The 17003-nt window shown below is 44.4% G+C and overlaps 1 protein-coding gene across 3 annotated transcripts in view; it reads left to right on the top strand.

Moving 5' to 3' along the window:
• CADPS (calcium dependent secretion activator) overlaps positions 1-17003 on the top strand; it is a 578687-nt gene that overhangs the window by 373588 nt on the left and 188096 nt on the right. For all 3 annotated transcript variants that reach the window (XM_049861704.1, XM_049861703.1, XM_049861702.1), the window contains exon 9: positions 10540-10606. In XM_049861704.1, coding sequence (XP_049717661.1) covers positions 10540-10606 — 67 coding nt within the window. The remainder of the gene's footprint in view (positions 1-10539; positions 10607-17003) is intronic.

Raw genomic sequence — 17003 nt, 5'->3', positions numbered from 1 at the left:
ATTTGCACCACCCAGGGGCTTCTTTAGCAAAATACTCACTCATAAATACCCAGTAAGCATTTGCTGAAGGAACCAGAGCATGAAGTGAACAGGACAGAGGGAAGAAGAGAGAAAAGAAGAGGAGAGGGCAGATCAGAGAGAGAACAGAAATATGAACGAGCACGCCTGTCCTCCAAGCAGCTTTTATTTCTTTCTTTTTCTTTCCTTTTTATCTTCCTTGAAAGGAACAGCAGCTCAGCCCACTTTCTAGGCCCCTTCGAAGTACTATACTTGTACTTTCGCACTCTCTCATGTATCCCCACAGGAGCCACTTGACATAGCTGTTATTTTCCCCTTTGGTCAAATTCCCATTTCTCACAACCTTTTTATTTACTCTGTTTAAAGTTGAACTAACTGATCTGGATTCAGTAATTTTTCCATTGATTCATTTGTAAAATCATTTACATATTTCAGGCTACCTTGACTCCACTGATGCCAAAAGAAATACGTAGCTCACTCCCAACAGATTCCATAGCCATATCAGATCACTAGGCTGCCTTTTCAAAATTACCCCTGCCGGGAAGTAGAGTGGGGAAGTCTGGAAGAGCCGGGAGAAGTGAGCAATGAATGGCGCCATCACACTGTCAGGCCAGCGTGGCCTTGTCAGGGGTGAGCTACCCGAGGTGCATAAGGAACAACTCAAGGAAAATAAAAATGCTTATGGACGACATTTTTTTCTCTATTTAAACTTAAAATGGTTTTATTGAGCTCCACGGTGTGTGCTCGGGGTAGAAGGATCAGAGCAGTGTCATAGCGTGTAGAGAGGAGGAGGAAAAGGGCCTGTTGAGAAGCATAGCTGGGTTATAAAGTATATCCACTTTAATGTTTTCTAAAATAGAAAAGGAAAATTGCAATTCCTGCCAATGACTTCTTGTTGATGGGCTGTGTGTGGTTCCTTGAATGAGCCACTGGGCCATTCAAAATACCTTTTTTTTTTTTTTTTTTTAGTTAAATAGAAAAATGTCAGTGAGAAAAAGCAGTACTGCTTTTCGGCCTTAAAACATTAATATCTGGGTGTATTTGAGAATAAGCAGCTCCTAGGTGGCTTTCTGAAAGCCCTCGTGGTGTAGTGGTTAAGAGCTTGGCTGCTAACCAAAAGGTCCACAGTTCGAATCCACCAGCCACTCCTTGGAAACGCTATGGGGCAGTTTTACTCTGTCCTATACGGTCACTATGAGTCAGAATCGACTCAACAGCAACAGGTTTTTAACGGGTGGTTTTCTGATTTTTCATCTTTTACGCCCATATGGAGTTTCCGAGTCCAGGAAGTCCATTCCCATGCAATATCTCATTTCACCACTGAAACAACCTTACAAGGGTGGTCGTGGTGGTACTGTCCTCCCGTCTTACCGAACGGCCCCTCCCTTCGCCCAGGTTCTCAGTCCAAGAGCCACAAAGTAATCCTTGACATTTCTCTTTCTCTCTCACCCCCATCACATCCATCAGCAACTTTGTTCTACTCTACCTTCGAGAAAATTCTAGAATTCAGCCCCTCATCACCACCTCCAGGTAACACTGGAACCCAAGCCACCATCACCTCTCCCTGGACCAGTTGCCATCGCGTCATGGAGAGGTCCCCTGCTTCTGTCCTTGCCTCCTTATAGTCAGCTTCCCACCCAGAAGCCAGAATAATCTCTTTGAAGGATCTTGGTGTTCCAATGCTGGAAACTCTTCAAAGATTCCTCCTCTCATTCAGAGTGAAAGCCGGCATCCTTACCGTGGCTATGAGGCCCTCTCTGATAAGGACCCCACTCCCTGTCTGACTTGGGTCACTCTGCTCCAGCCATGTTTCCCTCCTTGATCTTCCTCACAGACTCCAAGTGCGCTCCGCCCTCTAGACTCTTGTCCCTGCCCTCTGCCCTGCCTGGGATGGCCTTCTTTCCCCTCCTGCGCCTATCTGCATGACTCTCCTTATCAGAATGGCTTGCCCGGCCAACCTGTGCCCTCTCTTCTTACCCTGCTCTGTCGTCATCAGAGCACCTACCACCGCCTCACGTATTATATATTACTTTGCATATTCCTTTGTTTTCTGTCTTCCCCACTAGACTGTGGGTTTCATGTCACCAGGACATTTGTCTGCTGTGTTCACGGACCCTAGTATAGGACCTGACATGTGGTAGAAATCCCATAAATTATGTGTTGCATGAATGAATAAGGGAAGAAATGAATCCCGACTTTACAGATAGGGCAGTTGAGGCTTAAAACCCAAAACCAAACCCGTTGACATCAAGTTGATTCTGACGCATAGCGACTCTATAGGACAGAGTAGAACTACCTCATAGAGTTTCCAAGGAGCGCCTGGTGGATTCAAACTGCTGACTTTTTTAGTTAGCAGCTGTAGCTCTTAACCACTATGCCACCAGGGTTTCCAGCTGAGGCTTAGGGAAGCGAAAAGACTCCCCCAAGGCAGCCCAAGCTGCAGAGCTGGCGCTAGAGTTGTGTTGCTACTTTCAGTTCAGCCTTAATGGAGGAAGCTGAGACTTGAATAAAACACAGAGCTGTGCATGGCTTCACCTTGAACTTGGTGAACTACAGTCCACCAGCCAGGAGTGATTCACAGTAATTGTGCTTTTTCTTTTATGTTCTAACATACCTTAAAAAGGAGATACAACTTGTAACCCCAGCCATACTTCTTAAAATCCCCTTTCCTTTTCTGTTGTCTGGCTGGGCTACAGCTCTAGACCTCTCATTCTTTTACACCGTGCTCTCTCCTTCCCCTGAGTCTGTAGACACCGCCCACATGAGCACAGATTCTGGAACCACACTGCCTAGGCTGGACAAACTTAATGTTTCCTGTGATTCCATTTTATCTCCCCTGTGGGCTTATTATTTATAAATGTCAAGTAGGCCAAGTTGATTGATAAAAGCCCGTTGTTGTCGAGTTGATTCCAACTCATAGCGACCCTGTAGGACAGAGTAGAACTGCCCCATAGGGTTTCCAAAGAGTAGCTGGTGGGTTTAAATAGCAGACCTTTTGGTTAGCAGTTGTAGCTCTTAACCACTGCGCCACCAGGGCTCCAGTTGGTAGATAGTGTTGTTCAAATCATTTATATCCTTACTAATTTTCTCTGAATTACTGAGAGAGGGAAGTATTAAAATCTCTGACTGTAATTGTGAATTTTTTTGCTTCTCCTTGCAGTGTGGTCTATTTTTGCTTCATATAATTTGAAGCTCTACTGTTAGATAATAACGTTGTTTGTTAAAACACAGGAGGCAAGCTGAGACAAGGTCTCCAGTGACTCAGCATTTGTTTAGGATCTCCGGGACTTAGGTTCAGCCCAACCACAACTGCCTTTTCTCTCCAGTCCTTTGTAGTTCTCTCTGGCCTCTCGTGTAATTAAAACGCTCCCAGCGAATGACAGGGATGCCGGTGACTCACTGGCACGGGTTTTGTGGAAATGCTACAAACAAAGATACTTTAGAATTGTGATGTAAAATACAACCTGAAGCTCCAAAACCAGACAGGTACACCCCTCTTTATTTTCCCAGTAGATCTGCCCCTCAAAACGGAAGCTAAATCCAAACAGGGAATTCACCGATGAGCCCTTGGCAAAGCTGGGGCAGCTCTTCTCTGTTCTGTGGGGTCTCTATGAGTCAGAATCTGCTCGACAGCAGTGGGGTGGCTTTTTTTTGTCGTTGGGTTTTTTGTTTTGTTTTTCTGGTAGATCAGGACTACTATTTTTACTACTGTTACTAAACCAAGCCCTTTGATGTCGAGTCGATTCTGACTTACGGTAACCCTGTGTGTGCAGAGAACTGCTCCATAGGGTTGTTGCGGGCTCTGATCTTTCAGAAGTAGATCACCAGGCCTTTCTTCTGAGGTGCCTCTGGGTGGATTCGAACCACGAACCTTTCGGTTAGCGGCCAGCCGCTTAACTGTTTGTGCTATCCAGGGACTCCATTGCTACTACTACTATTATTTGGTGCCATCAAGTTAATTTTGACTCATAGCAACACCGTGTGTTACAGAGTAGAACTGCCCCATAGGGTTTTCTAGGCTGTAATTTTCACAGAACCAGATTGCCAGGCCTTTCTCTTGTGGAGCCACTGGGTGGGTTCAAACCACCAACTAATATAACAGTAATAATAATGCCTAACATTTACTGAGTACTTACTGTGTACCAGTTACTGTGCTAAGCTCTGATATGCATCACCTCAGTCACTACCACAATCATACGAAGTAGATACTATGTGATACCTGGGGAAACTGAGGCTCAGGACAGCTAAGCCACTGGACAGTTAATGGCAGGGCCAGGACTCCCACCTGGATATTCCTGCCCCGTATCCGAGATCATAGTCGCCAGGCTCATCACACTAGAACCAGATTTATCTGTTGGTAAATCCAGATTGCCACGTCTCCGTCTGCCTGAAGCGAGAGTCGAGGGCCACGAGTGCCCACCTAGATAGATCTGTCTTCAGTGTGAGGAGCTGGGAGGGGGAAGCCACCTGTGTCTGCAATAACAGAACTTCCATCTGCTCCAGGTACTTTGCATTCTGTTTAACGAGTGTGTTTCGACCTAGCGAAATACAGAGCCGGAGCCGACTAGACAGAAACCGTGCATTGCAGGCCTCCGTTTTTCTCAGTTTTGACACCTTCTGGTATGTGCCAAATTAGCAATAAATTCTGAGGAAAGCCTCAGAGGGAAAGCCCCTCCTTCACGCAAACCAAGTGATACTTTCCGAAGGAGGACTGTTAATTTTTCTCTGATCCCGCTCAGCGCTCACAGGCTCTTCACCAGAAAGCCTCTCTGTTCAGCTGGAATGGCAGTTCATGTTGTCATTTCAGTAAGGAAACCAAAGCGTGTCACCCAGAGTGGGGAGAAGAACTCAGTGAAGAGGGTGCTCTAGAATCAGACTGTTCTGAGTTAAAGTTCTGGTTATGTCATTCATCAGCTGTGCCACCCCAGCAAAGTTACTTAACCTTTCTGAACCTCAGTTTCCTCATCGTATAAAAATAGTAGTGAATTTATAAGTACACACTTGGTGCTATGTATTGTTGTAAGAAGTTATTTTTCATTGATTTAATCCTCACAACAACCCTTGAGATAGGGACTGTTATCATCCCCATTCTACAGATGGGAAAACAGAGGTAAAGGAAAGTCCAGAAAAGTGCCCAAGGTCACACATTAATCCAGGCAACGTGGCTCCAGATCTAAGATTTTAACCCCTCCATTATACTACTCAGAGCCCTGGTCGCACAGTGGTTAAGAGCCTGGCTGCTAACCAAAAATTTTGCAGTTCCAATCCACCAGCCACTCCTTGGAAACCCTTTGGGGCAGTTCTACTGTGTCCTATAGGGTAGCTATGAGTCAGACTCGACGGTAAGGGGGATTATATGGCTCACCCCATGGCTGGGTGTAGTAAAGCAGGTAAAGTGCCTGGCCCAGCACAGAAGACTGGTAAAAGTCCGCTAAGCAGTAGTTATTCTTATTATGAAGGAAAGTTAATCATTCTTTATTAGTTACAGCCTATGGGTTCTAGTCGACTCCTTTTTCTACTTGCAATCTCATCAATAAAAACTGTAAACAACAACAACAAAAAACCAAAACCAGTGCCATCAAGTCGATTCTGACTCATAGCAACCCTAAACTATAGGCACGTTAAATGATATGGTGGCTGCATTCATTGTTTCAAACCTCTTCAGGGAAGAAGAAATGGGTAGAAGCTGCCAGATAAAATTCCAGCAAAGTGTGAGACTGTTGCAGTCTTGCCAGTCGTTACTAAAAATGCACAATTCTTCACCCCCTTTCTATATTTGATCTTTTATTCCATCTCTTTCCCTATGGACACATGCCCAAGAAGAATTCTTTTCACGTATTTAGCTGTCTTTTCCTGCTAATAAATGATATGGAGATTCATTTTCTTTGTTTTGTTTTTTAATTTTATTGTGCTTTAGGTGAAAGTTTACCTTGCAAAGTAGTTTCTCATTCAAAAATTTATACATAAATTGTTTTCTGACACTGGTTGCAGCCCCTGTAATATGTCAGGACTCACCCCCTTGCCCTTCACACCCCGGGTTGCCCACGTCTACTCCTCTAGCTTTCTGTCCTTTCCTGCCTTCTTATCTTTGCTTTTAGGTAGCTGTTGCCCATTTGGTCTCATCTACTTGATTGAACTGAGTGTACAGAGAGAGACTTTGTAGTAAGGGTCAACGTTTCTCATTCAGCTACTTCCCGCGCATACCCTATGCTTATACTTCCCAAGAATTCTCTCGTTTAATCCTCACGATGACCCTGTGGGAGAGGAACCGTTCCTGCCCCAGTCTCACAAAGCTCCAAGAGATTACGCACCTTGCCCAGTATCTCAGAGCAATTGCAGAGCTGGAGCAGGAAGACTAGCCCTTAACCACTACATGCCAAGAGCCTTCTCTCTCCTTAACTTTAGCAGGGCCCCTGTTTGAGGTCCATTTCTGCCATGAATACATTAATTGGTCGTTGTTATTTCAAGAAGGGTAAGGGCAGTCCCAGGGCAGCTAAGTGATCCACATAACAGAGCTGACCACGTTGGTCTCAGCAGCACGGCCGGGCTGATGAACTTACTGACCACCGGGCGATTCCCTCTCCCTCAGCCTGGTCCAGGCACCATCATCTCTTGACTGCACCACTGCAGCCATTTCTCACTGACCTCACTGCTTTCCCTCAGTGTATTCTCCACCCAGCAGCCAGTATGATCATCTTAAAACAGAACTATAACCTTGCCATGCCCCTGCTTAAAAACTTTCCATAGCTCCTCATTCGTATCTTTTTTTTTTATGTCAGCGATCTGATTTACCCATCTACGAGATTGTGCTGGCTGCTATGTGATGAGTGGCCTGTAGGGGCCAGGAGTGAGAGCAGAGACATTTAGGAGGCTACTGCAGTGATCTAGGTGGAGATGATGGTCGCTTGCCTGGAGGGTGGCGGTGGAGATGGAAAGAGATAGGATATATCGGGAGAAACCATTTGCCATCGAGTTGATTCTAACTCATGGTGACACCATGTTTGTCAGGGTATAGCTGGGCTCCATAGGGTTTTCAATGCCTGACTTTTCAGAAGTAGATCCTCAGGCCTTTCTTCCAAGGCACCTCTGGGTGAATTCAAACCTGCAACCTTTTGGTTAGCTGCCAAGCGTGTTAACCATTTGCAGCACCCAGAGACTGCATTTTTGAGAAGTAGAACTCAAACGTCTTGGCAGTGACTGGGTTTGCATATTTCATTGCAGTGTTTTAAAATCGCATCAGAAACCTTTGTAAAGATCACTCGGGGTTCTCTAGAGCATGGCATTCAAAACCAGTTGAAATGTAACAGGTATCTATTGACCACCTGCAGCGTATCAGGAACTGTGCTAGGAATTTAGAAAGGAGGAAAAGAAGGTTCCTTTTCCCTCAAGTAGGTCACCGTCTGATAGGAACAATATGAAAACAAACAAATTACAGTAGTGTGATAATTGTAAGCAGAACTACCTACAAGGCCCGGAAGGTGATGACGTCAAAGCTAAGATTTAAACTCGGGAAGAATATTAGTTCTGACCCAAGGGGTAGGGGAAGGCATCCCAGCAGCAGAGCATGTACACAGTTATGGGAGGCAGGGCTTACACGTTACGGTGTGGTCAGGAATTACGGGTAATATAATGTGCAAAATCTGAGTCTAGATAGGTAAGCAGAGCAAGGTAATGAAGAGCTCATTAGCGCAGCCCAAAATGCTGAACATTGTCGTATAGACTCAGGCCTTTCAGTGTATTCATACCACTGATGGTAAAAACCAAAACCAAACCGTTGCCATGGTGACCCCAAGCGTCTCAGAGTAGAACTTTGTTCTATAGGGTTGTCAATGGCAGATTTTCTGAAAGTAGATCACCAGACTTTCTTTCAAGGTGCGTCTGAGTGGACTTGAACCACCAGCCTTTTGGTTAGCAGCTGGACACTTAACCGTTTGCATCACCAACGATGTCCACTGATGGTACAAGATCATTTTAGTGATGTACAGACAAACATATGTTAGTTACAAAGTTTAGCGAGACTAAAGGGGCACACCAACCCAGGGGCAAGGACTAGAAGGCAGAAGGGGACAGGAAAGCTGGCAACAGGGAACCCAAGGTCAAGAAGGGAGAGTATCGACATGTCATGGGGTCGTTAACCAATGTCATACAACAATATGTGTACTAACTGTTTAATGAGAAGCTAGTTTGTTCTGTCAACCTTGATCTAAAGTGCAATAAGAAAGAAAGAAAAGAGCGAGGAGCGTATAATGATCAGGACAGACACGCTTGTTTAGGCAAGTTAGAAAAGTTTGTCTAGAAATTGACAGCTGCCAACAATTAATGATTAATGTGTGCACTAACTTCGTTATAAACTTCAGCCTTGCTTTGTTAAGAAATAAAAAATCATTTTAGATGTAACATGATCATTAAAAATAGATTGCTACTATTGTCATTAAAATTTCCATGCTCCCCCCAAAAAGTTACATATGCTTTTTAATGTGTTACATAATATATAACTAGTTTATCAAGCCTATAATATATAAAAAAAAAAATTTTTGTCATAATATAAAGTTTCCTTTCAAAGTAAATTTATTCATTTTAAGTAAGTCAATTTAAAGAAAAAATAACAAGTTAATCATAGTACAAGTGGACAGATATAGGTCAAATCATGAAAGTAGAATGCAAGTGGCCCAAGTTTGGGGTACCCTTCTGTGGGCAGGGGAAACCCATGGAAGGGGTTTCAGCAGGGAAAAGACATGATAGGATGACATGATAGGGTTTGATTATTTTTTTTTTAATGGCAAGGGAGAATTTGAGACCAAGAGACTTTGCCTATTCTTCAATCACTCTCTGTTTTATAGATTTAAAAAAAAAAAAAAAATTTTTTTTTTTAAGTGGGTAGGACTGTATGAAAGATACTAGAAAAGGGCTGTTACATTATGTAAGAGAGAGAAAATGAAAATGTTGATAATATATTATATTTAAAAAAAATTTTTTTAAGTGGGTAGGACTGTATGAAAGATACTAGAAAAGGGCTGTTATATTATGTAAGAGAGAGAAAATGAAAATGTTGATAATAATATATTATTTGCACTTGAAATCAAAGAATAAGATGAGTAATTTCATTTCCAGAAGGATTTCAACTAAAGCAGAATAGCACGGTCTATGTAATTGGGAAATAAGAAGCGAACTCTTTTCGTATCAGTTTTAATGGCTCAGAGAGCCCCTCCTCCAGAATTTCATCCATCTCAGAATGATGAAATCATTCTTGTGTCCCTGAAACCAGTTAAGCAGCTCCTCTGTAGTCATCCATGGAAGTAAAAATGTGGTCTGAGACTGAAATAGTGGAGGTGTGAACTGGACAGACTGAGCAGATTAAAGAACTTTCCAGGCGGTGTTATCAGTGGCACTTGGTGGTTGGGAATAAGGATGAGGAAACAGAAGGACCCAGGATGAGTCCTGAGGACGGGAGTAGATTGTTGTCACCAGGCACTTCTAAGAGCCCCTGAAATTTGCCAAACAGTGTAAATTTCAGCTAGTTGCAGTCTTCATTATGTTCCAAAACAGAAATTCTGTCTGATTCTAGGTGAAGTGTGTACTTGAAAATTCTATAGTTAGTTTCTGATGTGTGGCAGATACAGCCAGTTCTGGAAGCTGATCACTGAATGCGTTGGAGTATGACCAGATCTCCCTTGTGCTTGGTCTGGTCGGCCGAGTATGACCAGATCTCCCCTGTGCTTGGTCTGGTCGGCCGAGTATGACCAGATCTCCCCTGTGCTTGGTCTGGTCGGCCGAGTATGACCAGATCTCCCCTGTGCTTGGTCTGGTCGGCCTGAGCTGCCAGCCTCTCTTCCTTAATCAGTGCCAGCTCTCCATCTAACAATCCACAAGGCTAGTGGCGTAATTCATGAGTGGGTTAGTAATACTGATTTAAAATCTCCAGACAGCTTTAAGCTATGCCTGTCTTTCTTAACCCTTCTTTTTATTTCATTTTTCTGTTTTAAACTTTTCTATATAAAGATGAACTTCCACGAACAGAAGAGCATTTTAGGAAGGAAGGAGTAGGCAGAATTTCCTATATTGACCTGAAACTTTCCTCCCTGTAATATATCAGTATTTGCCAGAATTCTAGCAAAAAAAAGTGAAGATTTTCCTGAATGAGACCTGACAAGAGGTGAAAGAATTGGAGTTGTGAGATTTAGCACTTTTTTCCCGTCTTGTGCAGTACCTTTCAGGAGCTTCCCTACCCTGAAGACTTTTAGCACATATGCAGATTAATTCCCCAAGTAGCATTTTCCAAGGTACTTCCTGCAATCAGTCGAGGAATCTAAGTTCCATGATGGGACACAATTCCTTCTCTAAGCTGAAGTGAACCATGCCTGCCATTCCATTTCCTCAACTTTACAGTGCCGAGATTTGCTTTCGGTCCAAGCCATGTGCCTTTACTTGTTTATGGGTACCAAGCTCCGTGGTAAAGCATGCTAAATGGTACACTCACTCAACAAGCGTTAACGCTGCTCTGGTCTTTTTCCTTTCCCTTAGGTATTTATGGGCCATCGGTAAGAATGTGTGGAAGAGATGGAAGAAAAGGTTTTTTGTATTGGTTCAGGTAACTCTTCAACTCTAATATAAGCATTACAATCCATTAGTATTAAAGATTTGATAGGATTAATTAATGTTTTCAATTGAAGGATGACTTACATAAAGTACACAAAGCTTAAGCATTTAGCTCAATGAATTTTTGCATATCACATACATATCTGTGTAACCATCATTCAGAGGAAGATGTAGACAATTTCCAGTACCCTAGAGGGCTCCCTTGTGCTTCTTTTCCTTTTTAGTAACATGTCATAATTAAAATGTTAATGCATGCTCATTATTGTGCCCTGGACAGAGATGGAGAACCCCAGAAACGGAGACAGCACATGCTGAATTAGGGAAGGAGGGACACTGGAATTGTTCTGTATGAATCTGGTGTTTCTGAAGGCCATCACACAGATCGTCATCATGAGAAAAAATCAGGACTTAGTTGGATTTTTTGCATCTATGTGATTGTTTGGCAAGACTGCGTCTTACATACTTGAGACATGTTGTCAGGAGGGATCAGTCCCTGGAGAAGGACATCATGCTTGGCAAAGTACAGGGTCAGCAGAAAAGAAGAAGACCCTCAATGAGGTAGATTGACACCGTGGCTGCAACAGTGGGCTCAAGCATAACAACGATTGTAAGGATGGCTCAGGACCGGGCAGTGTTTCGTTCTTTTGTGCATAGGGTCACTGTGAGTCGGAACCAACTCACGGCACCTAACAACAATGGCAACATGTGATTGTTTAGTATGTTTGGTTTTGAGTTACCTGTGGGAAGCACCCCACTCTTCTTGGTGCTTGAGGCTTCCAAACATCTTAACCAAGCTCCCGTAAGCACCTTTAACAGCCTGGAATAACTTTTATTTTTTAACCACAGCTAGTCAAACTCCTCATGTCGTTGTGCAGCTTGCTCTTTTCACTCAAATTCTTGTGGACACTCTTCCACGTTTGCACGCGCAGCTCTGGCTCTAGTGCCTAGAGAGTTTGCCTCTTGGGTCAGATTTCGAGACTTCCCCAGTCAGGGCTGTTATTAACAATGCCGCCAGGCGCACCTGTGTTTATACAGATGCAGATATAGATACTAATAAGACATTGCTGTTTTTATTGTTAGTTGTCATCAAGTTGATTCCGACTCATGGCAACCCCGTGTGTGCAGAGTAGAACTGCCCCATGGCGTTTTCAAGAAAGAGATCTCCAGGCCTACCTACCGAGGCACCTCTGGGTGGGTTTAATCTGCCAGCCTTTCGGATAACAGTTGAGCGCTTAACTGTTTCTGCCATCCAGGGACTCCAATAGCACGTTAGTATCATATTAGTGGTATCTTTGCTTTCTTGAGTGTGTCTCTAAAAAAAAAAAAAAAATACTGGAAATAGTAGTACATGTCCTTAAAAAGACATTTTTTGGAATTTGTTTTTTGAATCCGGTTTGCAGTTTACAAAGGAATTTGCCATTGGCTTTTATTAATTTGTAGGCTGTACTAGAGCATTTTAAACTATAGCTTAATTTGAAAAATTTGAATTTATACTCTGAAAGATGTCACTAAGGGCGTCAACTTATAACTTAGTGAGGAAGGTGCTTATTGGGTTAACATGTTGGCCATAAGCAGTGACTGGTACTGAGAGTGCTACCAATTCCAAAACCTCACTAGAAAGCCACTCCCTCTGAGGTCTCTGGAGCCCTGGTGGCACAGTGATAAGAGCTCGGCTGCTAATCAAAAGGTCAACAGTTTGAATCCACCAGCCACTCCTTGGAAACCCTATGGGGCAGTTTTACTCTGTCCTGTAGGGTCGCTATGAGTTGGAATTGACTTGATAGCAACGGGTTTGGTTTTTTCTTTTTGGCTCTTAGGTCTCAATGACCTTGAAACTTCCACCAACCCTGAGCTTCTAAGACTAGACCTTCTACATATACACCCAGGTCTCTGCTGTGCCATTAAAGCAAAATTCATCTCTCTGACTGTAAGCAAGAGGTAGTTCTTGCTTTCATTGTCATTATGGGCTACAACAGAACTTAAAGGTAAATCAGCCAAGAGGAAAACTTTGGAATGCTGCCCCCCCTCCAATATAATCCACAGCCAAACAACAGAAGACATTTCATCCTGAGATACCTTCCCTCAAACTCTCAACTGGCCAATACTTACTGAGCACCTATTTGTGTAGGGCACAATGATAGGATGAAGAGAAGAACTAAGAGGCCTGTCCAGAAGGGTATCGGTTAGAGTTCTTTAGATGCAAACAACAGGAACAGACTCAGGCAAATTTAGGCAAAAGAATAATGAATGCATTGGGACACTCTAGAGGTAGATTATCTGATGGGTGAAAAAGCTCAGTGACCACCCTTGTTAAGAGCAGGACCCAGAGCAGCTCCAGAGATCCAAGTGGTGGGACCATGGCCAGGATCTTCACTTTCATCATAGAACAGACTCGACTCTGACCATCTTCTCTCCTTGCATCACTCCTCTCAATTGCCAAGGTTCAGGAAAAGAGAATTGAATTAGTCCAACTTGGGTCATGCACCCAACTTTTAAGTGGGGGCAGAGTGTGGCAGCTTGATTGACAGTCTCACTGAGCTGTTTCCAATGCAGAAATCAGGATGCTGTTACCAGAAGGGGGAATGGTTGATGGGCAGGAAAATAGAACTGCTGTCCATTCTAAAGACAGTACACTCTAAAGGGAGAGAGGAGATGCACTGAAGAGACGGTGCTGACAGTACTGAATTATGGCGGGTTCTCCCCACCTTGTGCTTCTCATTGCACTTAGCATTGCATCCTCTCTTAGAATGTGAGCGTCCCTGACCTCCGCTAATAGACTGGCACCTGATTTAAGTGCCAGTTCTGTTTCTGGTACATCTTTGTGTACCTACCCTTCCCCCACCCACCACCACCACCACATACACACACACACCCTGTAGCCCAGTGTCCCGCACAGACCTTCAGGAAATGTTTGGTGGAAGAAAGAAGGAAAAGGAAGAGAAAGAACACAGGCAGTGCCTTTGATGGTCTGATAAAGGAGACATGGTGTGTTCTGGAAAGTGGCCGGTGACAACTTCACAGAAGAAGTAGGACAAGCAGTCCTTTGAGATGATATGGAGCCCCTCCCTGTGAGATAGCCAGTTGTTGCTCCACTAGACACACAACCCCTCTCTGATAATTTTCAAAATCACCAAATACTTTGGAGAAGTAGCTCACCTACTGTGGAAGAGATTTTAGGGGGAAACAGTCTTCAGGAAGAAACAAGAGGAAATATCCATGAAGCCATGTCTATACAGTACGGGCTGAGCTGAAAAGGAGACAGTGACGTGGTTTAGGCAGTGCGACTGGAACTCATTTGTTTTAAGACCTTTACACTGAGCCTTCAACCAACACAAGGTGAGAATCATACCATAGCCAAAAAGGAAGCTCTGTGCTCACTTCTAGGAGTCCCTGGGTGATGCAAGCCATTAAGCCCTCGGCTACTAACCGAAAGGCTGGCGGTTCAAACCCACCCAGAAGCTTCTCAGAAGAAAGGGCTACTTTTGAAAGGTTATAGCCATTGAAAACCCTATGGAGCACAGTTCTACTCTGACACACACTGGGTTGGAATCGACTCAACAGCAATTGCTGTGTGTGTGCACACATGTGCTTACTTCTGAAAACCATAAGACTACACAGCCCATCCAAAGATCAGCATCTTTCCTGGAAGGGCAGAAGAGAAGATCTGCAGGATTTCATGAGGTTTTTCAGTGATCAGCTTTCATGTACATGTGGTTACCATTAACATTAAGGAGCCACTGAGGCACGTTAGGTAAATCAATCCCCAAATTAAACTTTCTGTTAGCCTGTATCAGATTCCTCCCTTGGCAGCCCCTGTGGTCTGCAGAGGGGATTTGACAGTGCCATGACCGCAAAGGTCATGGGGAGCTGACACGAGAATTCAGGGCTTCTGTGTGCAAGCTTGTCAATTCACGACAACTTCTAAAAGCAATTTTGGTGTCCGGTATAAGAAATACTGGGTCATTTCATGATTCTTTCCATTGCTTATTCTCCACTATGTAAGTAATGACATTTAGAGATGCTTCACCAAAATGATAAAGAAAAACTCATCCCTTCCAAAACAACCCCAATAACAACATAGTTGCAGGAGAGAAGTTCAAGGCCACCAATCCCGGCCCCAATTCAGGGGAAGCAGAAATGCCCCAGGTTGTCTGAAGAGAACGAGGCGGTCCGCTAGTGCCCCGTGGTGTCCGACAGCCGCATGCAGCGCTGAACTCAGTGGCACATACAGACAATTTTCAGCCTCCGTTTAGCCATCAGGGAAACCCTGGTGGCCTAGTGGTTAAGTGCTATGGCTGCTAACCAAAGGGTCGGCAGTTTGAATCCACCAGGTGCTCCTTGGAAACTCTGTGGAGCAGTTCTACTCTTTCCTACAGGGTCGCTATGAGTCGGAATCGACTTGACTGCACTGGGTTTGGTTTTTTGGTTTTTAGCCACCAAACTCTTACAGTGGAACGCAGAGTGCCAAAGTGGAAACAGGAGCTCCACAAATCTGCAGTGGGTAGAGGAAAGGGGCAAGGGGGCAGATGCCCTGAAGGCTGCCCCTCTCCCCAGGCAGCCTCAGAGAGACTTCTGTGGAAGACAGTGTGAAAGCCACCAGGTAGAAAGTGTATACAAGCCACTTAACCATGTTTTGTTCCTTTCCATTCAGATGTTAGGTCTCTTGTGGAGTGTAGTTTATACAGTGTTGGCAATACATAATTTCCAGCACAATTATGAATTCCATTAGATTTATATGCCAGGAAGCTTGTTTGAAAAACCTAAGAGGGAGAGAACATATCCAACGCTAATCCCCCTGCCCAATTCAATTCAGTTTTTTTCTCTCTCAAACACACATGTGCTCACTCTCTCACACACACAGAGCCCGCTTTTTTCTCTCTCGCTAATGCAGAACCATTAAAATTCTCCCCAGGTGAGACTTCCTTTCAGTGCTGCTAGCCAGGGGCAAAGGGCATCCTCAGGAGGGTGTTGAACCAAAGCAGCGATTCCCATTTTTAAGGATAAGGGCTAAGATTATTACGCACGTGCCCAGAGCCTGCCCCACCGACTGCGAAGGGAATGAAGCCGTTGTGGAATGTCCCTGCACACCGAGACAATGTTCTCCGAGTGGGGGCTTAAACCACCTGCATCAGGTGTTACTTAAAATGCAGATTCCAAGGCCCCACCCAGAAGCTTCTGATGCAGTAGGTCCGGGGTGGGGCCCAGGACTCTGTATGTTTACCAAGCACCCTAGGAGATACCGATGCAGGTAGTCCAGAGACCACCTTTGGAGAAACGCTGCCTTACAGGTCATTGTCCCTTTTAAAACGAAGGTTCGTATTCCCTCCGTGGAGTTTCTGTTCTCCATGCAGCCGAGCATCAGGGGACCTAAACAGAAGATTAGATGCAAATGGCATGATAAAGCCTCCTCAGATGCATTCCTGGAGATTCCAGCGTATGCCCTGCGAGCAGGGCCACAGAGCTTAGCCAAGGATTAAGGGGAAATGCGTCCACACTGACCAAGTTGAGAATTTGCTGAATAAACTCATTCTAAATGCCAGGGGCCGTGGTAAAGACCAACACAATGATTATTACTATTACTAACTCTAATGAGATTGTCTTAGCTGGGTTCGGTAGAGAAGCAAAACCAGTAAAGTGTATAAATATATACAGAGAGAGATTTATATCAAGGAAATGGCTCATGTGGTTGTAGAGGCTGGAATGTCCCAAGTCCGTGGGTCAGGCTGGAGGCTTCTCCTGATTCACTTAGCCATAGGGCCTGGTGAACCCAAGATCGGTAGGTCAGAGAGATGGGCTCTTGCTCACAGGCTGTGAAGATCGACTGATTGCAAGATCAGCAGGCAAGGTTGTAGGTAAGCTGCTAGCTTACATCCCAAGAACTGGAGGTCAGATGAACAGGAGCCAGCTGCAGAGTCCAGAGTGAGCAAAAGCCCATAAGCCCTGCCAGAACATGCACTTACATTTGATGCAGGCCACACACCCAAGGAAACTCCTTGATTTCAACTGATTGGCTACTCACAGCAGATGCCATTATGGAGGTGATCACATTATATCAGATCTCATCATGGAAGCGATCACAACATCATACAACTGCCAAACTACTTCATAACTGCTAAACTACTGAGAGTCATGGCCCAGACAAGTTGGCTCACAACCATCACAGGGACCAAACCAATGCTAATGATACAGGTGTCAGTTCCATAGAGTTCCCCTTGAAATCTGAATGCCCCACCTGGGGAGGAAGGAAAGCAGGCCCACTCATCACCTTCCCAGGCTAGATGTCTCACCTCTATCTTTTTATTTCAAAAGTATTTTTCTTCTATGACCAAAAGGTTTCTGGCCAAAATCATTTCCTGATTGGTCTTTGGCCAAAATACTTCTGAGGACTT

The sequence above is a fragment of the Elephas maximus genome, chromosome 20 (genome assembly GCF_024166365.1).
Source record: "Elephas maximus indicus isolate mEleMax1 chromosome 20, mEleMax1 primary haplotype, whole genome shotgun sequence".
Classification (NCBI taxonomy): Eukaryota; Metazoa; Chordata; class Mammalia; order Proboscidea; family Elephantidae; genus Elephas; species Elephas maximus.
This window is presented reverse-complemented; position numbering and strand designations above follow the sequence as displayed.